Source organism: Cottoperca gobio, chromosome 5 (genome assembly GCF_900634415.1).
Source record: "Cottoperca gobio chromosome 5, fCotGob3.1, whole genome shotgun sequence".
NCBI classification, from domain to species: domain Eukaryota; kingdom Metazoa; phylum Chordata; class Actinopteri; order Perciformes; family Bovichtidae; genus Cottoperca; species Cottoperca gobio.
This window is the reverse complement of record NC_041359.1, coordinates 21,362,343-21,388,217: the sequence shown is the minus strand read 5'-3', so window position 1 is coordinate 21,388,217 and position 25,875 is coordinate 21,362,343. Positions and strand designations below refer to the sequence as shown.

The following is a 25,875-nucleotide window of genomic DNA, read 5'->3' as shown; positions in this document are numbered from 1 at the left end:
TGCTAAAAAGATCAAATTGAAAAAGCCCGAGCATATGAGGTCTTGATAAACACGAGTGGAGGTTCAAAGATGAAGGCTCGGCTCTATAATCATAATTGGTCCCAGTAGATTGCTGGAATAAAAATGCACAACAAAGTAATGTTGTACGAGGCTCCGGCCTGCTTTGAAAACTCATAATATTCACACGACATTAGATTCTGTGTTTTCCTCAGCAGCTGCACACAAAAGGCAGACATGAACAAAGACATTCCTTTTGCATTTCAAATAACCAAAGCTCTAACCTCCCCCATCCACGGCAATCGACAACTTCCAATGATAATTCAAAACACCATCACTGCACTTTTAAAACATGAGGAAATAGCTTCAGCAAAATAAGTAGTAAGACAGGGGGGAAAGGGGGGGGGGGGAGAGGAAGAAAGGGGAAAGAGAAGGAAATAGAAATCCATTAATTTTCCATTTTCCATGGACTTGCTCTTTAAGGGTCCTCACAAACCAAGAAGCATTGAAAAACCAATTAATCAAACATGAATGGCCTATCATAGCTATAGCAGACGCATTTCCATAGCAACAGCCTTCAGGCAAAATTGTCACCCTTTAATCTGAGCCACACCATGTTTAATATAAACAAGAAGCAGACATGCAGAGCAGAGGGGTTCACCGGGGGAAGGCACCGTGGCATTGTGGGTACTGGGTGTCGGCCTCGTAAGTGCAGAAACAGAAACGGGTCACTGGGGCTCGTACGGACTTGCATCAATCTATTATTAAAGTTATAGTTAAGTGTTATTTTGAGACACTTTTGATTTCTAAAATTGTGTTATATGTTCGCCTTCTTCCACATTCTTGTGGAGTAAATGGAGATTGAACTGGGAAGCGTGTCATTGATCATACATTTCCAACCAAAGGTTAAATAATTCACTGTATTTCTTGATTTTATTTTCAATCAACCACACATTTCATCTGCCATTCTTTATCTTCACCCTCATATTTCATAGCATTGAGTCAATTTCCATTAGAGCTGAGTGCTCAGTTCTAACTAATGAAGCAGTAAGTCACCAGAAAAATACAGGAACAAATGAACTACTGCATTCCAGTGGAAGTCTAATGAAGTGGATTGTCAAAGCTGTAGCTTATAGCTGCTGCAACAGTAGAGCACAAGCACAAAGACTCTGATCCGTAGGTATGAAAGTGTGCTTCACCTTGTTCCAGTGACTAAAATCACACACAGGACTTGTGCTTATTAAACATAATCAAAACATTGCTACTGTGATAATATGCTACTAACAGTCATCCCTTTGTCATTTAAAAAGAAAATGTCTCCGGGTGCTTTTTAGCTTTAGTTGGTGCTTTCACCTGTGTGAGACAGAAAGAGCAAGAAGTTATCACACAGCGCCATCAAGCCCAGGCTAAATAAAGCGAGCGGCAGACGGCTGTACAAATATTATGAAAGAATCTGACAAAGGTTGCCGGTTGCCATAGGTACTGTATGCTAATTCCTAATGATATCATCCAAAGAGGGAGGGGGGGGGGGGGAGTGCACAGCGAGGAACAGGACGTTGGTTGGTCACCGCTCTCTGCCTTTAGTATTTAACTCATACTGACTTTTCATGGACTCTTGACATAGACAGCCTATGATACTGATTGTCTCTCTGGATATGTGACATAGAATTATGAAAGTATATGTTTGTGTCGTGATGGTTATAGGTTGAGAGAGCGAGCTTTGCAGGTAGCCTCAATCTATGTTGAAGCAGCTAACTCGGTAACTGCTGAATTTCGTGGTACAACTAATAAACCAATAACTGAAAAACGTGTGCAATGCAGTGGCCTAAATTTGTATTTATCTATATTTAGATTATTTATAAAGTTGGATTCTGAGTCCTCTTGGGTATTGTCATAGCTGTGTTTAACCTCCAGCAATTGAGTTGTTTGTTGTAAAGCCCCAGGAGAACTCTCATAAATGGAGAGGAGGAAAAGTAAGAGAGGAAAGGAAAGAGGTCGCTGGAAGAGAGATGGAGAGGCAGAAATACATAACAGGGGAATAAAATAGGGAAACAGCAAAAGAAAAAGAAAAAAGCTACATGATCTAAGTGCTAAAATCCATCTCCAAAGTTAGCAAGGGGACAGTTAGATATTGCTTTTTGGTGATGAGCAGCCAGGCAGACCTAAACTGTGATGTAAAGCCAGGAAACTCGGTGCGAACGTGTTCCTCTGCCATCGTTACGCCTGTCGTGTTTGTATTCACATCTTGTACATCATAGTCAAATGGGAGTCAAATAACAAAGGCTTTCCAATTATGTGTAGCACATTGTGTGTGAGATGGAATATCACAAAGCCATTGTTCCCCTGCTCCTGCTGACCTTACCTTTGAAATGGTTTCACGGCCGCTCCAATTGCCTGCACCATTTGATTTAGCTAAGGGGATTTGACCACCAGCACAGAGATGAGAAAAAGGGGAGAAGAGAGCCCCACACAGCTACCAGGAGAAAGAGGAGAGATCCACACCAGGGGAGTGTAAAGCAACTAACCTTGCTCTGTCCTTATGATGATTATACCAGAGTGGCATCTGTTTCATCGTTTAAATAAGCAGCTTGATTGCTATGCAAGGTTTTATTGCCCTGGCATCATATTAAACCAGTCTCTTGATGCTAAATAATCAATAAATGCTGTGCTTCAACTTTTATCATCATCCGAAAAATAAATAAATAAATCTTCAGTATATTAGTTTTTAATGAGGTGCAGAGTCAATTCACTTTTAGTACTTTAAAATGTAAATGAAAGGCGAAATGTGTTTGCTGATGATAAGGCAGTCTCCCCATAATATGCTTTAGTGTTTGGATTTTTAAAGAAACATCACCTGTTGAACTGCGTGTCTCTCTGTCCCGTCCCGCCATGTTTGAATTCACAGTTATCGCTGCTTCTGCTCTGAGAGTCCTGAGACTTTCCTTCTCTCCACTCCCTGCTTGACTGGAGCCATCTTGTTTAGAGTGATGGCTCACTCACACAGGTTCACGGCTGCTATTGTAAAATCACCCAGCGTTTAATTGAAACAAATGACTATAATAATAGAACATTATCCCTGCAGGCACCCAGCCATGACAGCTTTAATTAGAGGCGCGTTCAAGACTGATCCTTCAAAAGCACAGCCGCCGCGCAACACGGCGGTAAACACGCCTTTAGGTAGAGAGCCAACCCTGGGCCTCACAGCGCTCGAAGCTACTTCTCATTCACCCCGAGGGCAAAGCACTAACAACTCTGTTCCTCAAAGAGCCTTCGAGCCTCCACCCCTCCCTCCCTCCCCCTCCTCACGCTCATCCTCTCTCTATCTCTATCTCTTCTTCTCTCTCCCTTCATCCATGTCTTCAGTTTATCAAGCTTATATATACCCAGGAGGGTCATTTACACAAGCTGAGGAGAATTAATAAGAGAGTGGATTTATGAATCATACGCTACTTAAGTATGAAAGCAGAGTCAAAACGCTGCTTCTGTCTTCTTGTGATATCAGACAGATGCTAAGTAAGAAGATACGATGGGCAGCAGATGCCGGGATGTTTAGGAAGAAAACACACAAGTGTTTAAAGAATTTGTCGAAGCTTAATTGGATGTTTTTTTTAAGTAGTAAAGATGACTTATAGAATATAATTTAATAAGACAAGGAGGCTTTGATTAGGCTGTGATATGTTGCTGTGATCCAGGTGCACTAGCAGCCAAATGCATTTAGCAACACGTTATTAAAACCTTATTTTATTTAACAGCTTGGCTGTCACTCCATGTTGCCAAAACAAGACTCTATAAGGCCACTTTCAATCCTTCCAATTACATGTTAGTCAAAGGGAGAAATGTGAAATACTTGCTCTTGCACCTTCTGCGCTGAACTGTGATCAAGTAATTAATCTGGCAGGAACACAGCAATACCTCACAAACTAACAGCATAAGGAAATAATTATTAGTTTTAACTCAAACTTGAAAAGGGAGAAAAAGCAATTTCCGAACACGCCTTAAGTAGCCCCACTGTTGAAATGGACTTTGCCATTATATATCTCTTAAAGCCAAACAGAGTCTGCGGCAACACGTTGTATATGTTCATACCATAACTAGAAAGGACTTTTTCAGTTGTTCCATACAGATCCAAAAAACTGAAGTGAAGTTATAACAAAAGTAAATGAAACAAATGTCATCTTTTATGATGTTTGACTTTCCAACCCTTAGTGTTGGTATTAAATGTGTGTTATTGTGGAAAGTACTTCAATGACTGTGGCTATTATTATTATTATTATTATTATTATTATTATTATTATTATTATTATTATTATTATTGTTATAATTATTAAATCTAAAAGTATAGCTTGAAGCGTCTGCACAAAGAGGCTGACATCCCTTTATGACTGACTGCTGGTTTGAAAAGTACCGTACCACCCTGAACGCCTCTCAGAGTGAATCTGTGGCAGCAACAAGGCACTGGTTGATTTCCAGATAGTAATGTCATGATGTCCCCTTCGGCACCATCCTCCATGTTCCTCATTACTGCTAATGTCAGAACCTCCTCTGCTTTTATTTTCTCCCCACCCCCTCCCACCAGTTTTCTCTCTTGTTCCCCAGTCTTTTTTATTCTCTCTTGTTCTTTCTCCCCCTGCGTCGCTCCCTCTCAGCCCGGGCGTGTCTCCGAGCTCACCTCACAAAGCACAGCGTCAGAGAATCAGAGCCTTGCTTGACATGGCATGTAGGAGACGGTTGTGAGGAGCGGTAGGGACACACACTCTTGACAGCAGAAGGCAAGGCTCCTCTGCTCCCACTAATGAGACTCCTGACTGCCGTGTCAAACACACTTTGTATATATGTGTGTGTGTGTGGGGGGGGAGGGATGTATGTGTGTGTGTGTGTGTGTGTGTGTGTGTGTGTGTGTGTGTGTGTGTGTGCATGCGCTCGCACAACAACAATGAATGTAGATGCAGAAATAATGAACACAAAAACAAGAAAGAGCACACAAATGACACTGGTGCTGGCCTACCGTGCTGTGAATGGATCAGCCCCTTCCTACATCCAGGCCATGGTTAAACCGTGCACCCCAGCCCGCTCACTTAGCTCTGCATCGGCCACTCGGCTCACTACTCCCTCACTGCGAGTGGGAGCCAGATACCACTCAAATAAAACCCACATAAAAAAAAAAAGAATGGTGGAGCGAGCTCCCCATTGATATCAAGTCAGCAGAAAGTCTTCACACCTTCCGTCGCAGACTGAAAACACATCTGTTTCGACGGCACCTTGGCCAATAAAATTCTTTTTTTCTGTATGTAACACTTAAATTGATTTGGCCTATTTGAAGGTAATCGTTGAGTTTTTATTCTATTGTTTCTGTATGTTGCACTTATATTGGTTTGTCTTATTTGAAGCTATTGTTCTGCTCTTAAAATTATTACACCTATTTGAAGCTGATGTACTTGCAAGATTCTTGCTTGTTCGGAGTTGTATCCTCATGATTGTTTGCTCTTATTGTAAGTCGCTTGGGACAAAAGCGTCAGCTAAATGAACTGTAAAATGCACATATGTGCAGGTCATGGCAATGTGATTTTCATGTGTATCAAATCCTCTCAGAGAAATTTCCCAATCTTTATTTTATTCTGCAGCTTTGAACTATAACAAATGCTGCCGACAGCGGATTACCAAAGAAATGAACTCATTGCTAGTGTTGTGGTACATGTCACACGGATCAGTGCATCACAAGTCGCGGTACAGTGGGTATCAGGTGTATTGTTTTTACTGATTTTCACCAAAAACAACACTAAAGATTGTATCAACCTGGTAAAAGACTTGAAACATGTTTTTTCTGTTTCCTTCTGCAACACAACACCAACACTAAAGTTTATAGTCAAGTAAAGTTGTTGTTTTTTGCTACAAAGACAACTCAGAAAATAGTTTTTGGAAAGAAAACACGAATGAGGATCTGGTGTAAGAGTCCAGTACTGAAGCTTATGTTGCGTCTTTGGTGAGATTATGTCCCATATTTTTCCTTCTAATGTGATTCTAACTGTGGCTATCATCTAATTATTTCGAGAAACATTTTCTCCTACTTTCTCCGTCCATCAAGGACGAACGCCACCTGTGAATTCTGGCTGTAGCTTGTGCCTCTCGCTGCTGCATCACAGTAACACAGCACCCTACGAACCGTGTTACATGAATACACAAAGTGTTTAATCACCCTGGCTCGAGCCACTCTTGTGCACATTAGCAGACAGAGTGACAGTGTTGTGTTGAACTGGTGGCTGGTGGCACAGCAGGGGGAGACGTCCCTGAGTGAGAGGACACGGGACGGTTCTCCGCCGCCACCAGGGCAGAATATTCCTGATGGTGAAAGCCGAATGAGCTGATGGATGGTTGAGATAGGGCACAGTGCAATATGGACACGATTTCATGGCATGATAAATCTCAGCAGGGGCCCGTGGCTAAGTGTAATATGAAATCCCTTATCTATGTATCTGCTTCATAACACTGGCTATCTGCTGCGGCTGAATCAGCCTTTGTTTCTTTAGCTTCTGTTCTTTGCTTGAATGTCACTGTTGATCACATCTACAGTACGGAGGAGGACGATGACAACAACATGTGTGTGATAACGCATCTTTTATACGGTTGTTTTTGAAATACGATGTGATGAATTATCTAAATTGAAAATTGTCACTGCGGAGATCCTCTTCCATTACCTGAGATCACACCGATAGGCAGCGTTATTAGAAGAGATTTTGCATAGCACTTGATAATGTGGCTGGCCTGTGTTTGTACAAAACAAGTTTAAATTAAACCTGTAATAATAAAAAAAATGCAATTTCTCTTATGCCACTGATCCTTTTAAAGTTTGGTCTGTGTGTTATTTAATACCTGATTTATCAATATCTGATTAAAAAGAACGGAATTAAGTCGGCACCTTATCCTCTGATTAGCGTAATTCGATAGGTTAATTGACTTTATCAGGGTGGAGAAAATAGATGAGCTGTCGTTCCAGGCTGCAATACAAATCCCCCCCCACCCCCGAAACAATGAAATTGGAAAATAACCTATATTCCTTTTAAGATATTTCTTAATATACAACTACAGTTTCATATCACATTGCCAGAGAAATAAGGCACTTTCTCCCAGGAGATGAGAAAAGAATTGAATTTTTCCTTATCGGTCATCTATTTTTCCACAGAATGCTATTACTTGCTGCCTGCCGTTGCTAAGCAACAGGAAATATTAATAGGACCTTTTATTAGCTAGGCTTTACCAGTGGAGTACTAAAATGAGGAAGTGGAAAACATGAATGTGTTACATAAATCTCTGAACCTTTCAGGGTTTGCACAAGTCTCTGTTTGTCCAGTGATTTATGGCTGTGATGGTTCATTTATGGGAGAGGGAGGTGTGAAATGCCAAATGGAACATTAGCCTAAGGGACAATTTGAAAATAAATAATCACAAAAAAAGTGGAGGAGAAGAAAAAAAAAGGGGTGAAGCACTTTAAAGAACAACCCTATTTTTTTTTTCCCCTGTGGATTTCAAGAGGCCATCAAACAACAAGTGATGTTTTTGTTCAGCTGGAAGCATTGATCATTCAAAATCATTTATGACTGAATCAACATTGGAATAACTAATACAAGTCCCGTTGTAGCACCGAGCTTGTTGAACTGTGCTGAAGAGCGACAGACATTCCTTCATTTTTCCGCAGACCCTCTAATCCCTTTTAAAAAATGAGTGAAAATGAAGGTCTTTCAAAGGAGGAATAAAAAATAAAAAGTATAGAGTAAAGCAAAGCCTCAAAGAGCAGGAAGTCTTTAAATGCAAAGGTACACATTTAAAGTCCATATTGGAAAAAAGTCTAAACACATTTAATTAGAATATTTCTGAAAAGTCACTTGATAACAGTCGAGGTGACGCACAGAACTATTCATTTCTCAGACTTAGAATTAGTGGACCAAGATTTTCTCTATAAATGCATCACTTTATCTCTAATCCACATTTCTTTCCTCTGTTCAATGTTTATACAAAAACCAGCAGGTGTACAGTATGCGATAATACGTTTGCTGAGACCCTCCATCAGAGAGAGAACACATTAAAACACACCTCTGCTCTCTTATCATTAATTCATCCCGGCTTGTCTGTGACAAGTTCAGTTGACATTGCAGCTCATATTTCATTCACGCAGGCTTGGAGAGCGAGCACCTGCCAGGTTCACTTAATGCCTCGCGAGTAAAAAAGAAAGAAAAGAAAAAGAAAACACAGGCATCCACCCGATTTAACATGACAATCAGTGTGGGATTAACACTTGATAATTAACCTCAACAACTGAAGATAAAGAGCTTGTGAGGAAATTCCTACATTTAAATGTTGCTAACAAAATAAATTAAGAGTATGACTTTGAATATGAATACAGCCGGTAGACCACCCTCATTCAAGCGGATTCATGCTTCTGAAAAATAACAAATAAGATAATAGCTGGGAGTTTACACATAGCTCTTTCTGCTAATACATAGCCGATACACATGACATCCTCTGGGTTTTGGATTATACATTCATCAACTGTTACATATTCAAAACATCACAGTCGAGCCGGTTTGATGATGGCTAATATTGCATGCATCATTGAGGAACATAAAACAAAATGTAATCAAAGATAATTTATTCCAGTCACAGGCATAGATCATATGAATTAGAGGAGCATCTTAAATATACCTTAATTGAATATGGAGCCTTTCTGTTCAAATAGATTGCAGCTTGTCACAGCACAGGTGTGAAGCTAATATATCTATCCAGCCAATAATGAAATAGTTTGGCTTTAGGCAAGTTTTAGTATCAGTAAAGGCACAACAGACAACACAACAACAAGGCCACTTCACTTGTGAGTCCAGAAATTATTCACCAGCAGCAGCAGAGATGTGTATCTTTCTGGGCTGTATTGATAAGATCAATGCAACCTGAGCATGGCTATTAAATGTCTAATGTGTTTTGGAACTTGTAGATGCTATGACAGCGGGGGCATTACCAGACAGAGGCAGAGTGATAGAGAGAGAGAGAGGCCCTGCCAAGTGCATCAGAGCATCAGAGAAAAGAGCTCTCTGAAAGATATCAGGTTTGGCCAGGAGGGGCTTCAGACCGCAACACAATAAGCATCAGCAAAAAAAAAGAAAAAAGAAAGAACTTAGGAATTGAAAATGGCCTCTTTACAAATTTGGGGAGTGTAGTCAATTATGTCGTTCAGGTTTTGAGTCAGCAGAGGAGAAAAAAACTAAAATGTCACCACCTGGTTGGATGGGGAAGTTAGCTTAACTGTTGAGGATTTAAACTACTGCACCTTTAAATAATTAGGTTGGCAATATTCAGTTTTCTTATGTCAACAAATCCCATTAAATAAATCCAACAATGTATTTATCTTAATAACAAGTGGGTCAGCAACTAACGACTATTTTCATATTCGATTATTTTGCATATTATTATCTAGTTAATCTAGAAAATAGGGGAAAATACCATAATTCAAATTTCTCAAAAACCCAAATCCAACAAGAAAACTGGCCAATAGTCACATTAAGAAGTTGGAACCAGTGACTTTTTGCTATTTTTGCATAAAAAAATGACTTAAACTACAGTTTATCCGATTAATTTTCTTAGTCGACCACTCGATTCAGATCTACTTACACGTATTGTCCGTGTGGCCGAAGACCTCCATTGTTTTTTAACTAATAAAAACACACCAATGAGCTCCGCTGTTGCACTGGCTAACATGTTCCTTCATTACCATGAACATGGCTGTGAAAATAGTCCACAACAAATTCAATATTTATTCCTGTCAGAGGGAAGACGTGGGCTTCGGTCTGAAAACCACAGACAGGGTACAGAAGTCAGAAAGTATTTGAGACAGACTTACGCATGGTTGGTTTTGGTCTTTTCGCGGAAGGGAAAAAACAAACATCTAAGCACACTAATCTTATTCTTTAATATTCTTTAGTCTTTATTTTGCATGTATGTGAAAATCTTGTCATTGGTCTGGTGCATGCACACCCACAACCCACGGTTGTATCCACCTAAAGATCTAAATCTAAACATTTAGTCCCACAGTTCATGCTCACACTGCACACAAAACACACACTCTATTTGTCTAAGAGCTCCCTGACTATGACCAACTGCTGCCGTTATACTGCTCTACTCTAAATCCTCTTTGTTATATAATCGCCCCATTTATTTTATGTTTATATTGTTGTACCTGCAATGGAGTTCTTTCAAACGTCCTCATACTTGAATCACGTAGGCATGCATTTAGAAACCAGAAGCTCTCAGCCTTTTGTTGAGATAGAATAACCTTATTTCACTCAACCGAATTATCTCTAAAATATCTAATAATGAAATCCAGGAGGTACACAAAACTGGAGGTATATGCTCATTTTGAATAAGAGTTACCTCTTTCCTCTTTGCAATTTCTTCTTGCTTTCCTCCGCACAATGCAACCCCCCCATCTCTCTCTCTCTCTCTCTCTCTCTCTCTCTCTCTCTCTCTCTCTCCATCCTCACCCCTCCTCTCTTCAACCAACTCTATTGCACTCTTTTCATTGCCCAGCTCACGTATTGAATCTGCCTGATGAAAACAGATCTCACTGCAGCACCACAATAGAATGGCTGATGCAGGAAAGATGAACCCTAATGGATTTTTTTTTTTCAATGTGCTCAAGATTGAATATAAGGCCTGACCTCCAGATGTAGTGGATCCATTTCAACAGCAGAGATATTGTTTATAGTGAGGACACAGAAACACATACAAACAGTACACCAACAGCAGCAAAACCCCCTCTTTCTACCTACGTATAGCACTCAAATACTTGTTTAAAATTAGAATTAACCCTCGTTATTTATCTATCCATGTCAAGTGAGGTATTCATTATGATAGAATCTCATGTTTGAACTGCAGAGTTTGCTTAATTACTCTGCTCAACAGACTGTGTCAAGGTGAGGCACCAATTTAATAGACACTCCGTTCTCAGCACAAATGAACCTCTGCTACGCTTTGGTAGTTTCGCCAGGCAGCCTATTTGACTTAGAAATGTCTGATTTCACTTTATATGCTGCTTCTTGCAGTGAAGTTGAAGCGGAGCCCTGGAAAGGTCTCGTATATGTTCAAGGAGCTTCCCCTCAGAGTCAGTTAGAAATATCAAGGTTTGGGAGGTTATAACATTTTTTAAAGATCACTGATTATCTGGTTAAAGGAGTATTCATAATAATGTAATTTCTTTTGGCTTTTTCTTGATCTATTTGCTCCTAAAAAAAACCCTGAATATAAAATGAATTTGGATAAAATATCACCTTCACCTATCTTTGTGTCTCCACTTTCAAATCTAAAATACCATTTAAGCTGCACCAGCATTGCCAGTGTATGTATTTAGACTATATGTTAATCGTGTGTCATTTCAAACATAAAAAATAAATCATTTTTACCACACAACCTGAAATACTCCATCTATTAAAAATCAGTGTGGCCCAGTAGCAGTAACACATATCCCGACAGCCGAGAGAAAGACTGGCCAATCAACCATTGTCTCCACAGTAAAGGTCATGACCAAAATGTGAAATGAATATGAAGATAAATGACACATGAATCCAATACCTAGGGGGAATAATATCAACATTATACATAATATATATTATGCTTATATTTCAGATTTTATCAAGCCGTATTTTGGCTATATACTGACTGTTGCAATTACAATACAACATTACAGTCCCTTCAGCTTGATATGCACCTGTATGTATTTAACCTTTACTGTATATAACGCATTGTCTTTTCTTTTTCATTAACATACTAGAAAACAAAAACAACCACATAAAACATAATCATGAACCGCATCCAGTCTATCAAATCAACAGAAAGGCATAGCTGCTGAGCTCTTTCTGTATCTTTGTGTGATATCTGAGTCAATATCAAGTTATGATATTCTCACCGTCACACACAGAACACAAACATTTTTGGATATGTTAATATTGTTAACATGTTGTTAATATTGTTGTTAATATTGACCATTTCTTTCTTTCTCAGTGCTGCAATCAATAAAAATGCACAACCATCAACATCTTTAAGGGAAGCATCGAATCAATAATTAAATCCGAACATAAATTCAGTGCACCTCTATTACAATATTTACATTTCCCCAAAAAACTACTGCACTCATTTAATCATTTGCGGAGCCATATGTGTCCAATATGAGAGACCGCTAAATGGAGAGCCTTTGCTCATTGCAGCCTATACATTATGCTTCACGTGTAAGCTTTACATATATCATTTTTTTTTGTGATTGATACCTGCTCTATTTCCTGCAGTTCTCACGAATGCAATTACGGTTTGGAGATGCTAATTTGTGGAGGAACAGTTCTGTGAGAAGCTGAGGTAGTAATCAGTGCGTATTCATGTTTGAAGGCTTGACAGATTGACCGATGCATGCTGTCGAGGTAGATATGATGCTGATGGATTTACCCACAATCCTTTTCTCCATGCATCAGAGCTGACATGGCAACCGCTGAACAATCATTCAGTTCCCCCACTTAGCCCCCTTCTTCATGTCATTTACCTTACAGGGCTGTAATCTGTTTCATATTAGAGAGCTCTTTTTAAATGGCTGTTTTGGATGTTTTGCAATATCCAAAAAGCTTTGAAAATCATTTTAAAAGTCAGATTTGTCCAATCTCTCGTGTATTCCATCATCCCCGCCCGCCTCCCCTCCTTAAAGTGTGTATCTTCCTCAGTGTATGGTGTGTGTGTTCAGTGTTTGTGTGTGTACATGTGAGGGTTAATAGTTTGCCCTCGTGTCCTCCTGGGTATCTCAGATACAAAATGTACTTCTTCAAAGTTACAGTTTTGGTATAAGCCAGCACAGTTGAGAGGGTTTAGTTGAAATAAAAACCCTCTTTCCTCTGAGGCATTAAACAACTTTTACTTTTATTCAAGGCTTATTAAATTGTCTAAAACATTTGTGACCATTACTGAAAATATCCTTAAACATCAGCTTTCTGGTGTTACGGAGCGGTTGGATCTACGTCGTGCTACTCACCGAGGGCATTTGGCTGGAGACGAGGTGGCTGTCCTGTGCCAGCATGTTAGACATCATGAGCGTGGGCAGCTCTGGGTAGGAATACGGGTTGATGAGCCCATTGTGTTGCAGCGAGTGGCAGAGGTAGCCTGTAGAGTCGTGCTCCATCAGGTGAAGAAGAGGAGGCTCTGGGTGGTTGGGTGGAGTGATGGGGGGGATCTCGTAGTCTTCGTCCCCATTTACACCGCCCGAACCGCCGCCGCCTCCTCCCCCGCCGCCGCCAGACTGACCTGTGTAGCTCTAATGAAGACACACAAAGAGAACAAAGTGAGAAAAAGGAAGTAGTGGATATCCGTGGATCAAACTAAAGTCATAACTGATTTCTACATGAGACTACTCCATATGTGTCGCAGATGTAGACATTAAGTTTACAGTTATAAAACTCAAAGATGGAGTGGAGTAGTTATTTCAGGCGCCCAAGACTTCCAAAAGTCTTCTTCATTTCCTGGATACATAGGCCATGTTAGATAACCGGAGCCCTTCCAAGGCATTTCAAAACATATTGTTCTTTTATAAAAAGTCAAAGATACACGCCTGTGTAAGTGGAATGTAAGGACAAAACACAACTACAACTCTGAAGGGGCATTTCATTAAGAAACTTCCAATAACAAAATACACATTCAGCGGTTTAAAGCAGTTTTACTCTTGTATTATTGGTCAATTTTGGATGAATGCTACAACTATGGTGAGTTTTTCTCAATAGCAATGGCATCTGAGGCTTATGGTATTACAGTATTTAAAGCCTTTCAAAACACCAAACTGGAGGGAAAAAGTTAAATTCCTTCAAGCTAACATCTACAGACCTTCTGTATAATATTGTTAAATTAGTAACAATACTTTAAAGACTGTGGAACATGGAGGATATTGTAGTAAAGTACTGTTTTAATCTGTTCTGGATCCGCGTAAAGTCGCAGTATCTATAGCAACAGCACATGTTAGCGTTGCTACTTGCTAACAGTTAAGCTAACTGTCACTTGAAACATGGATGTAGGGAAGAAAATGTTTTTTGTTCCCCACATTAATTTGTGTACATCTAGACACCTTGCTGTTAACTATTGCTTAGTTTAAACGGCAGGTAACCATAGTAATAGTACTCTACTTTGTGCTACATTGCCGGTTACCCGTTATAGTTGAAACTGACGTTAACTGAAAAACAACAAACGAAAACATGAACACCTGTTCCAGCCGTGCTAAAAGTGATTCTCAATTTCTTAATGAGGACTCAAGGATAAAACAATATTACATTACAGTTCATATAGCTGACCTGAGTACCTGAGTCAGTAGAAGATCCCAAATAAATGCAAAATGTATTAACTATATTGGTCGATACATCCACTGCTATGGTCTAGAGATGACTCTTCTGTGTAAAGTCACGTTTACAACATGTATAAGTGGTGCCAAAATAGCCTTAGGAATCATTCATATATTAGCAACTTGTTTACCAATTCATTCAGTTTCCTGACATTCTACAAATAGCTTTGTAAACTGTTTAAGATCTGATCTGTCATTGTGTTGGATCAGGTGTAATTTTGTTTTAAATGTTGAACGTGTCATTTCGGAAAGAAATCTCAATGCTCAGCGATCAGTAATAAAGAAGACCAACAGCCTCTGTATTTGTGTGCTGTCGCGCTAACACAGTAAGTCCAATCAGATCAGAGTTCTGCTCAGAGCAAGAAGAAAAGAAAAATAGCAGGGAAATTCAACGGGGAATGAAAAGCAATTTTGTGTGAGACGATCCAACTTGACTCCCATTGTAATGACTGAGTCAAATTAATCATCACAAATAATATTCTGGTGTCAGCCATTCAAGGGTTTTTTAATAGAATTTTTATGATTCATGTCTAGCAGTATACATCAAACAGTCAGTTCTGCAACATTTCTGAAATAAATTCAATATCATCTTTGTGTAGGCTGTCATCCTCGGCAGCAGAGTGGTCATTTATCTCTCAAACAGATACTTTTGGAAAATAAGGGGCACGGGGGAGATGGAAGAATGGAGAGAGGATACGGGGCTCATTTCTTTCTTGTTTCTCTCAACCCTGTGTTACTATAAAGGTGAGTATAAATGATCATTATGTAATGTTGTCAAGATATATAACTGAAAAGGTTGACATACAAATGATAAATTAGCTTTTTCAGCTGCTTGGAATAATAAATAAAATAGGTATTTTTAACTGGAAACGAACCTTAATCAGCATCAGACAAATATTGGCTGTCGTGTAATGTTGGTGTGTTAATTGTGAAGAGATAGCAGCTGTAAATTCTTGTGTTTTTTGTAGATTTGGTAGTGGGGCAAGTCTTTTTTCCTCCACAGATTGAACCTTTACAGTAAGTACATAGTAACCAACAATGTTCTTTTTTTTTTGTTACAGCAATAGCTTTCATGAATGCCAATCTATGGCAGTAAGCACAAAGCCAGATGCGAGGAATTTCATTAAGTTACAAAACCTAAAAGACTAAAACACTCAAATTTGACCACAAAAAAGGGCGTTAGCATGTTTTATTGTGAAGCAAGAATGTAGACACAGACTCAGCATTTTAATCGCACTTTCATCTTCCTACACGTTACACCAAATGAAAACGATTGCCTCAATTTGATTCACTTTGTCCTGACATAGCCTGCAAGCCGGTTGATATTAATTTTCTGGACTGTCCTTAGAAGACAGATGTTTTTGTAAACCTTTGGGGATAGTGTTATTGTTTGGTCTAATGGACAAGAAAACGAACATTTCCTGAGATTCAATTTCCCTCATAATTGTTGGAAGGAAACTAAATTGTCTGTTGTAAACATTGGAGCCATTGTGTAAAGTGAGTCCCTGTGCGTGTCCCTCGGATCCTTTGCATCGCCGCCTTCTTTCACCGTGCTTCTCTACGATTACGGGTGACTACTGTGTAATCTAAAGGCCGCCGCGCTTAGTCATCATCTAGCATGTTCATCAACCTTTTGTTTTCTCAGTGTATATAAATATATATCCGCGCTACAGAAACATTTTCCAGGTTCCGATCCGTTGCTTGTGATTTGGCAAAAGGATGCGGACTGAAGATGTGTCATGTGTTAGATTGCTGTGAGGGCTCATCCAGTGCCCTTGATGATAAAATGTAAATACCAAGGACGTTCCCAGTTGGATTCTGGCAAGATAAATTATTCATATGCCTCTATTCAGAATAAGCTTGCATGTACAGAACCACGTGTACACTCTGGTTAATGTATACTCTTTTCTCCTTTAAAAGTAAAATCCAAACAAAGGCAATGCATTTGATGGATCGTACAGACCAGCATGTGTCCTAGTATGGAATTGGCTTTTCAAACAAAAGCCTCCTCCTTTTCCCCCCCTATGAGGTACTCATCATCGGTTTACTTTCAATAGCCAGGGCCAAATTCCTACCAAAAGGTGCAATACACAAATTCTATTTTCTCAGTGAAACATCCTTTATTTTTTTCCTCCTCTGATCAATACCACGCACTGTGGGGAGCGTTATTTCCAATACACAGTATGCTCAGTGTGCACAGTGAGCGAAACACAATCTGTAACATTTTAATTAAGAGCCAGATCTCTCGACTGTAAGTGTTACATACCAGCACACCTTTCATTTGAGAGAAACAGATGAACAGACAGTTGGTCTGGGACTGAGAGAGAAAATAACATTGATTGGGGAGCTTTCCAGCTTGTCTTTTATTTGGCACAGATCTCTGTAACACTGCCTGAGTATTCAAGGCCTTCTGGAGATGATATTGACTGTGGCTAATGGCTCATTATCTGTACATTCTTCTTCTTCTTAGATTATTGTTGTAATGCCTGTAGGAATTTGGATTTAGAACGTAACCCAGTTAATATTAAATTGTATATTAATTCTGTAAAATGATTCACTGTCATGTATAATTTAAATATACAATAAAAGAACTACGTGCCTTTAAAAGCATTACACGATCTTGGCAAAATGTTGTATATGCTAGTATTTTGATTAATCATTTAAGCCCTTTTACAAATGAAACACCAAACAGGCTCTGATTCACTGCTTCACATATGTGAAGATGTTTTCTTCTTTTCTGTATTTTATATCTTTGTAAACAGAATATTATTAAGATTAAGACATTTTAATACGTCACATCGGGCTCTGAGTATTGTTTTCACTACTTTTTGACATTCCACACATTAAATCAATTAATTGAGAACGTCATCAGCAGCAGATCAATCTTTTATAATAAATAATCATTAGTTGCAACCCTAGTCTAATATTTGCCAGTTTCTTTTTATATGACCTAAAAAGGAACGTCATAATACAAACATGTGGCCCACACAGTGTGAACATTTCCTCTTAGAAATAATTAAGCTACAAATCAAATCACACAATAAGAACATAAGTGCATGTGCAGGCCAGTTGCTCGTATGCCACACAGTCGCAGAGTTTGGCGTACTCTCAAGTCAGCGTTTGTTTCGAGGAGAGAGGGCGGGACCGACAGCTCTGAGACAGAGGATGACAGATCTGCCTCACCACTAATGTGCACTTATCTGCCTATTGGAGAGCTTTGTCACAGTGGTGATTTATGCTTAAAATCCCCCACACACTACCACTTCCATCACCACCGACACTCTTCGTTCCAACACCTTCGCGTATCCGCCGTGCGGCACTCTGCACACAGAGACAAAGTCAGGCCCCGTTATCTCTCCTTTCCACGCAGTCCGGTTTGCAAGGAAAACGGAGAATTTATCTTTGGGAAGAATTTGAAAGCATCATCTATTTCCATTCGCTCTGCCATCGCTCTCCCAGAGGAAGATTATACTGCATATTTATGAATGATCCTGTTTACTGTTGTACACAGAGCTTTTGTTTTAATGTAACACAGCAGAGGCAAATAGCTGTTGTCAGACTACAAAGATCACTTACTTTGAGACGCTTAATCTGAACGCCATGACCTGATCTGCTATTTCTGTTTATTGGGCTGTTTGTTTTTGATACTCCTCCTTCTCTTTTTCCCTTTCCTCTTCCTCTCTCTCTTTATCCCTCCATCTCTCTCAGTCAACTCAGGCTTAATTAAAGCCATAGCTGTTCTTCTGCTACAATATCATGTCAGGGGGTATCAACACACCACAAAGCCTTCTCTAGCAGAGCCCAAAGAGTGGGAGGGGGAGAGGGCCAAAGATCCAGTTACAGCCACCCTACACCTCCACTTTCCTCCTCCTCTCTCGGCCGGCCCAACCCCAGCCTGTCCCTCACAGAGCCAAAACTGTTCTGGTCCCTGCTCCACATCCCCACGAACCCCAATCAACCCCCACCCATCACCCATCCCCCTGTCATCACATCTCTCTCTAAAACAGCCAGGCTGCATTATTTATCTGTCACTATGTTGCTGTTTGGAAACCATAAAAAGGGCTGTGGGGATGGGGATGCTAAACCTCTGTGGTTCCTGTTTGGTGAATGAATGGGACGGGAGGGTGGGAAGAGAAGAAAGTGTAAGGGAGAGAGAGAGAGAGAGAGAGAGATTAGGAGGCAGCGAGGGGTCAGACGGGGACAAAATAATGTCAAAGTCACGCTCTTTCTAGGAAATAAAATCCAGCTACTATCTCTTCAGCCCTGGCTACAGCTAAGTGAGAAGAAATGCTGCTCTGTGACAAAATGCTTCTTATTTATCATTATGGGAGGAAAAATATGGAGGGAATAGTGAGAATAATTAAAGAGAATAACAACTGTCCAAAGTTCAAAGATGCAGATGGCCCCATTCACCCCAGATACTGAGTTGATTATTAACTAACCAACATTGACTAAAACCAGCCTTTCTAATTGCTTATATATTCCCTTCTTTTCTTTTATGTTTCCTTTACTTCTTCTCCCTCGTGTATCCGGTTCCCAGTGCTCGTCTCACAGTCAGTCAAGGTCAGAAGGTCATCCTCATCTGATCGCGTGTCAGAGCAGATTAGAATCAGAGCTTTTGTGCCATGTCATATTTCATTATGCATTTGACTCATCTGGCAGGTCAAGGGGTCAGTGTGATTTGATTGGATGACAGAAATGATATAATTTGTGTTTAACCCTAGGCTGTATGAAGCTCGGAGTGGCGTACTAATGCATTTTGCAAAGACGGGGCAGGCCCTCTCCACAAGCGACTAATTTGAAGTGGCACACCGCAGAGTTGAAGGAGAGCCAGAGCTATCGCACAACATGCTGAGGTTATAAGGGAGGCTTTATCAAATAATAAACACAACCTTTATTGTACCTCTCTTTCTCTCTGTCTCTTGCACACTTTCTTTTTACTCTGCAAACTGATGTGAGTGCCCAGACATTAGCTGCCTTCTGCGCCTCATATGTTGCTTTTCCCTTCCTTTTTTCTTTCCTTATCAATTTGATTCACTGGAAATGTGTCACTGACCCTCTTCTCTCTTGTTTTTCTCTGTCTCTGTTTCCTCCTCACTGTCTAATAACATGATATGAATTGAGAAGTGCTGTCAGCAACAACTACCACATCATTATTGCTGAACATTCAACTGGAACACAAACAACATTTAAATAGCTCCCCAATGACTATAGAATAGAATAGATATGTAATGCTGGCAAGAAATGTTTTATTCTGAAGTTATTATTCTGAAGTGGAATAACAACAGGCTTTTTTGATAAATAAACCTGTATTAATATCTTCCTCTGCTGGTTTGCATCGTGTGCACAGGAAGAGTTCAGGGCCTTGCGGTAGTAATGATATGTAGATGCTGCACGGTGTCAGTGAAACCTCAACTGTGATCTCCACTGATTCGGTCAGAAAACAAACCATGGGTGCACACGATTGCTCAGATTTCCCAATAGTCATCTAGAGTGTTTGTGATGCCGATGTTGATACTGCTGTGGGTGACGGGAGAAGAGGGTGGATGGAGTAGAAAACGGAGAGGAATGAGCAGAAACGAAAGGGAGGAGGGGGAAGATATGAATCCAACATTTCAAATGAGGACCATAATCAAACTTATTGCCTGACAGGGTGAATCTAGGATTACAATGTTACATTGGCAGACATACAGTGTTATTTCTAGAGTCCTCTGTCTCTTCCTGTTCGGAGCAGCCATGTCTCCTGGAGAGGGAAGCCTTTTTAACTTTGCTCATTGGCACACCACTGTCTGTTCTGTGGGGCTTGACAACAGCCACTGCTACTGCCGATTTATGAGTACACAGAAGCCGCCCAGAGACTCGAAAAGGCCAAATAACAGCAGCCAGTCAACAGTTTTTTAATTTTGAATGACTCTTCAGTTATCTACTTTTCTACGCTCACTGTCAAAATCATTATTAGCATGTGGACAATGGTGCTACTGTGTCTGAATGACAAAACTAATTATTGTTATAAGAGCAAGTAAATGGACAAAAAACAGCACAATAAAGGGCTGGTGGATCAGTACCGACTGACTCTAACAATGTTGAAATAACAAAGGGAGCGCTGATGGCGCAGTCATCCAAACAAACGTGCATTATTCTGAGAATTGTTAGGATCCTGTCACCCACAAATAACTCTGCCATACACCAGGAGAAGGGGGGTGTAAAGTGCATGTGGCTTGTGGGAGTGCGTGTGTGTGTGTGTGTCCGTGTGTGTGTGTCATTTAATCTGTTTGACAAATGTGAGTCTGCGTGCAGTTCTTCTTGCACAAAACGGAGTGTAATAGCTCTTGAATGTTTTTGGGAACATTTTCTAGGTATCCAGGATATTTCTGAAAACAAAAACTTACTGTCAGAGACTGCCTGCTCTGTGTGTGTGTGGTGTTAGTGTGTTCTTAAGTGTCTCCCCTCCCTGGTTCAGAGTCAATGAGGCTGTGTATCGGAGGCTGGCACAGCTGGTGAGAGCAGGAGACTAACATCTGGACCTGCGTACTCTTGGTGCCATTGTTAATAAGAGGCTGGTGGGGAGTGGAGGGGAGTGGAGGAGACAGCTCTCCAGTGTCAATGAACCTCCCTGTCTCGCACTAGAGCTCGGCACTGCAATTCACACTTAATGCTTCACAAAAGTGTCCACAAAAGAACCTCCAGCATTGCAGCATAGCCTATCCATGACTAAGATTTCAGAGTTAAACCCAAACAGAAACAGATTAAGAGGCCGTATTTGTGTAGTCTTTAGCCACACTAGCGGTGTTCCTCTGGGGATGGCAATGTTGGTCGGTTGATCGCCCTCTTTGGTCAGGCTGGAATATAATAACTATTGGATGGATTGCCATGAAATTTGGTTCAGACTTTCATTTCTCCCTAAGGATGAATTGTAATAACATTGGGGATCCTTTAGTTGGGATTGTAAATTATCCAGTACTTCAAATGACCAAAAGCCTTTACATTCCATCACTCTCGTTTGTATGTTGTGCGTAGTTCTAATTAGCAAATGCTAGCACGCTAATTAACGATGGTGAATATGCTAAACATTATAGACGACCTGGTAAACATCTGCATGTTAGCATGATGTCCGCAGCTTTAAACAGTTGTTAGCACGATGTTAGCTAATTCAAAAAGCTGTTAGCAGGATGTTAGCAGCTTCAAACAATTGTTAGCACAATGTTAGCAGCTTCAAAGAGCTGCTAGCAGGGTATTAGCAGCTTTAAACAATTGTTAGCACAATGTTAGCAGCTTCAAAGAGCTGCTAGCAGGATATTAGCAGCTTCAAACAGTTGTTAGCACAATGTTTAGCAGCCTCAAAGAGCTGCTAACATGGCTAACTTTTACTCTTGTTAGTTCAACTACAACCAGCAGCTAGGTGGTGTTAACTGTATCAGGACAATTCAGGCACAGAAATGTGCACTGAATTAATCTTCAAGCAATTCCCTGTGACCATTAACATTTGCGGGTTAACTCCACCTGTGTTGCACTACTAGACCAACTACACAAATATATAAATGTAATTAAAAATTATAAAAGCTGTATGCCTCAGGCTTTTAACCAATATATTTGCTGTGTGCTGCTTAAGCAGTTTAATGAGAAACATTTTATTATCTCATTTAAACTTTCTCTCAGCAGAGGAAATAAGCAAACATGGATCGATGTCAGCTTTAGGGCTTTTTTCATACCTTGAAGATAGCCTACTGCATCAATAATTAACCAAGTATTTTTGCTAATGAATCTTGGTTCAGTGGAAAATGTTCTCTCTACTAACCAATAGCTTTTTTATTTTTATTTTGCAGCAACGAAGAAAAAAACAGTTTGTTTTTTTAAAGAGATTGAAAAATGTGGTTGTGAAAAGGCTAAACTGACACTGACCATGTCATGTCATTTATAATACTCTGGCATGTGATCTAGCTCAAGAGTGAGTGTTTGGCCTCTCATCATTCCATCCAACAGTGCAAGGCCTACACAAACACATTAAGGTTGCGATTAGTTTCATCTGATCACCTTGGGCAACAGGGGGATGGACAGCTTGGCAGAGTGAGGGCTTTACACAAATATACAGCTGTGCATTTATATGTGGTGCCATGTCATACAAGAATTTTTAACAGACTGCTTTTAAACGGGGAAAAGAGTGAGTGAGGAGAGTGAGTGAAGAGGGTTTCCAAATGACATGGGGAGAGAGCTTTCCATCTTTCTGCTGCCGCGACAAATATGCCTGCACATCTTTCTGCATTGTCTCCGTTCCCTGCTTCGTCAGCGAACAGCTATAGAAATATTTTGGCAGGCTGCTCTTTGTTTTCATTTTCACAAAAGATGTAGTGAGGGAATGAGAGTGAGAGTGAGAGAGAGAGAGGGAGAGGTGGGGGGGCAGGTGGGAGAGAGGCTGGGTGGGAAAGGTAAAGGGATGTTGTCAGAGGTTTGGGGGATACTTTGAAGAAAAGGAGGGTAAGGGGAAGAGTGGGGAGATTAGTTGTAGAGAGGTGGAAGGAATAAACAAAGACAGAGGGGGAGACAAAACAGGGGGAGTAAGGGAGAGAGGGGAAAGGTGAGATGAGCAGAAGAACTGGTGAGAAGTATGAAGCCAGGGGGACATATAAATGAGATAATCAGGTGAGGTGGCATAAACAGAAGAACAGACGAGGGATTGGGAAGATTGGGGTGAAGAGTGGTGAGGCACAAAGTTGGAGAATCAATTGAAAAAAAGGGGCAGGTGGAAGAGTACGGGAGGAGGAGCCTGCCACTCTGGTCCCCAGCTCCAATCTAAACAGCGGGAGGAAGCTGTAAATCAGACTAATGTGGCCGAGCTGTAATTCAGACCAGCAGGGCCAGGGCGCTGGTGCGGGGACCCCGAACGGCGGGAGTTTACAAAACGCCGCCGCGAGGCTTTAATCAGTGCAACGATCCGAAGATACCGTCTCCCCCAATCAGCAGGCTTCCTGTCAGTCACACACGACTGAACCTGACCAATCAGGCTCCGCCGAGGTTCCAGACGGGCTGGCTGGGCTTTGGGCTGCTGCCAAACAAGAGAATTACTCATCTAAACTGGAAAGGTGGAATGGGCCTTTGATTCAGAGCATAGAGGGACGAGGTGATAGATTTGTCAATGGTTGGACATAAAAGACTATGGGATCATGTTCTACAATGGTTCATCAGAAACATATGGCGGGTAGATGAGAGACGCGGGGGAGCTGTGGAGGAGGACTTAATCATATTCATCAGACTGGAGTTTCGACAAGTTTAGTCACTAAAACTGTGTGACAGACATTGTATCTGTTAACAAGAGCTCTTACACCATTAAACCTCTCGCTGAAAACATTTCATAATAACAAAAATAACAAGAATGCCTCATTGTAAGTTCCGTATGTCAGTGTTTCTAAACTAATCATAATCACATCTGTTTGCTGCCATATAAATAAACTCTTTCCATCGGTCTCCAATCTGTCTCTGCTTCTCCGTGTCTCACAGATCTGCTGTTGGCACTCAAACAGCTCCCTAATTACAATTACAACACCCAAGGGGCCGGTACAGTCCCTGCCAGCAATGACTTACAATAAAATAACTGAGACGAAAAATAGCATCAAACTTAACGTTAAAACATAATTTGAACTCTCAACATGTAAAACAGGCAGACAAACTTTCAAATCACTCGTTACCAGAAGCCGCCTTTTCATACCTGCCTTTTACTCAAAGAGGAAAGAGGGAAATGCATTAACTTAAAAGTGAGTGGAAAAATGCAAATGCGGTCCACTTTATCATCAGGCATTCAAACAGACCCTTTCAACTCTGCAATCCATAATATTTCAGCTTTGATGCTCAGGAAATGGCCACAGCTCGACGGTAACACGGAGCTAGATTCTGCTCTAGAAGTAGTAGGACTAGTGTGACTGGCTGGGCAACACACACACACACTGTGCATGTTAAAACCACATGCAGCGTCTTGGCAGCAAAGACGCTACAGCGGCAGCCAATCAATAAAACCTTGTTACGCTAATTGCAAGATCATAATCTCTGTTCCTACTTCTGCTGAATATCCAAACAGTCACTCCATTAGCCGAATTATTCCCCTGTGCAGTTTCTCCATCTCTCTTTCTCCCCCCTGCAACCCACCCCCACCCCCTCCCCTACTTCCATTTCCTACTCGTGTTCTTTTTCTTCTGTGACATATTTCTCTCAAACAGCAGTTCTGCTAAATGAATTCATAAGTCAGGGAGAAAGACATCAAAGCAAAGCATTGTCAAGGTAAAGTGCTGATGAAGTATACTGTTTCTCTCACTTTGCTGCGGAGCTATGAGAAGGCATCTCCACAATGCGTGCATTATCTTTGATCGCATCGCATCGCTCCGTACTGTTCTGTTTGGTATTAGAAAGAGAAATACCACTTCAGGTGAAGGTCTACTAAGACCTGTATAATAATAAAAGAAAAAAAGGCTCTCTTTACTCGCTAGTCTTCCGCTTTCCACTGTGGAGATTTGGTGTCAGTGTCTCTTTTTGTGCTCGAGGGTTAGATCAAACCTCTAAAAAAGACACTGGAACAAGCCGGAGCTTCTCGACGTGGTTACTCTTTCTACATTGTTGCCTCGACAATGGTCAGTGGCCACAGGGGCAGACAAAGAGCTTGTTGATGCCAAGACCAGGGTCCGTGACCTTGTCATTGAATCAGTAACACTTTGTCACTCCGCTGGGGGGGTAGAGAGAGACTAGAAGAAACACTACAGAGAACTAAGCAGGGTCAGACTACAATGCTCATGGGAACATCGATATGACAATGGCACTGACCCCGTTTCCTTGTGACTCATCACGAGAACATACCCATCTCACTGTACGATGCAGTTGGCCAGAGTTACTCAACAGGGGCCATGCTTCTGTCCTATATGAATGTACCTTATGTAAAAAAAATAAGTATCTATCTATATAGGTGAGCCAGATTAAATAGAGCGATTACATGCAGATACTGAAGTGAGAGACAGTAGAGCACTGAGAGACACACTTTCACAGTTTGGAGGCGGAACCGCTGACCCAAATGCATTTAAATGCAACGGGGGGTAAGAGAAAAAAAAGAGAAACAGAGTGAGAAAACGAGCAGAAGAGGGGGAGTTAGTGAGAATGGGAGAAAGAAAGATAGAGAAGTAAAGTGAGATTATAAAGCAGCAAGCAGAGAAAAACGAGCTTTAGGCAATATGATTTGTTTTTATTCAAAATGGAATATATTGAGAATAATACAGCTACTGTACAGTATATGCTGTACAACACGTTTCTTCAGGAATAAAACTAGTTAATAAAAAGATTGCCCTGCAGCTGTCTTATCTCTCTGTTACTTTCACCATATTCATTTGTATCTCCGCACAAACAACACAAGCATAAACATGTTTATAGTCAAACACAATGAAACTATGCATACTAGCATATGAACTATACACTAATTGCATAATACTCTATACCTTTTCACACTTAGC

General features: G+C 40.6%; 1 protein-coding gene across 4 annotated transcripts in view; it reads right to left on the bottom strand.

Moving 5' to 3' along the window:
• tox2 (TOX high mobility group box family member 2) overlaps positions 1-25,875 on the bottom strand; it is an 88,404-nt gene that overhangs the window by 15,736 nt on the left and 46,793 nt on the right. For 3 of the 4 annotated variants that reach the window (XM_029431975.1, XM_029431977.1, XM_029431976.1), the window contains one exon: positions 13,046-13,324. The exons of the other annotated variant lie outside the window; for it this stretch is intronic. In XM_029431975.1, the coding sequence (XP_029287835.1) occupies positions 13,046-13,324 (279 nt within the window). The remainder of the gene's footprint in view (positions 1-13,045; positions 13,325-25,875) is intronic. 4 annotated transcript variants of the gene reach the window in all.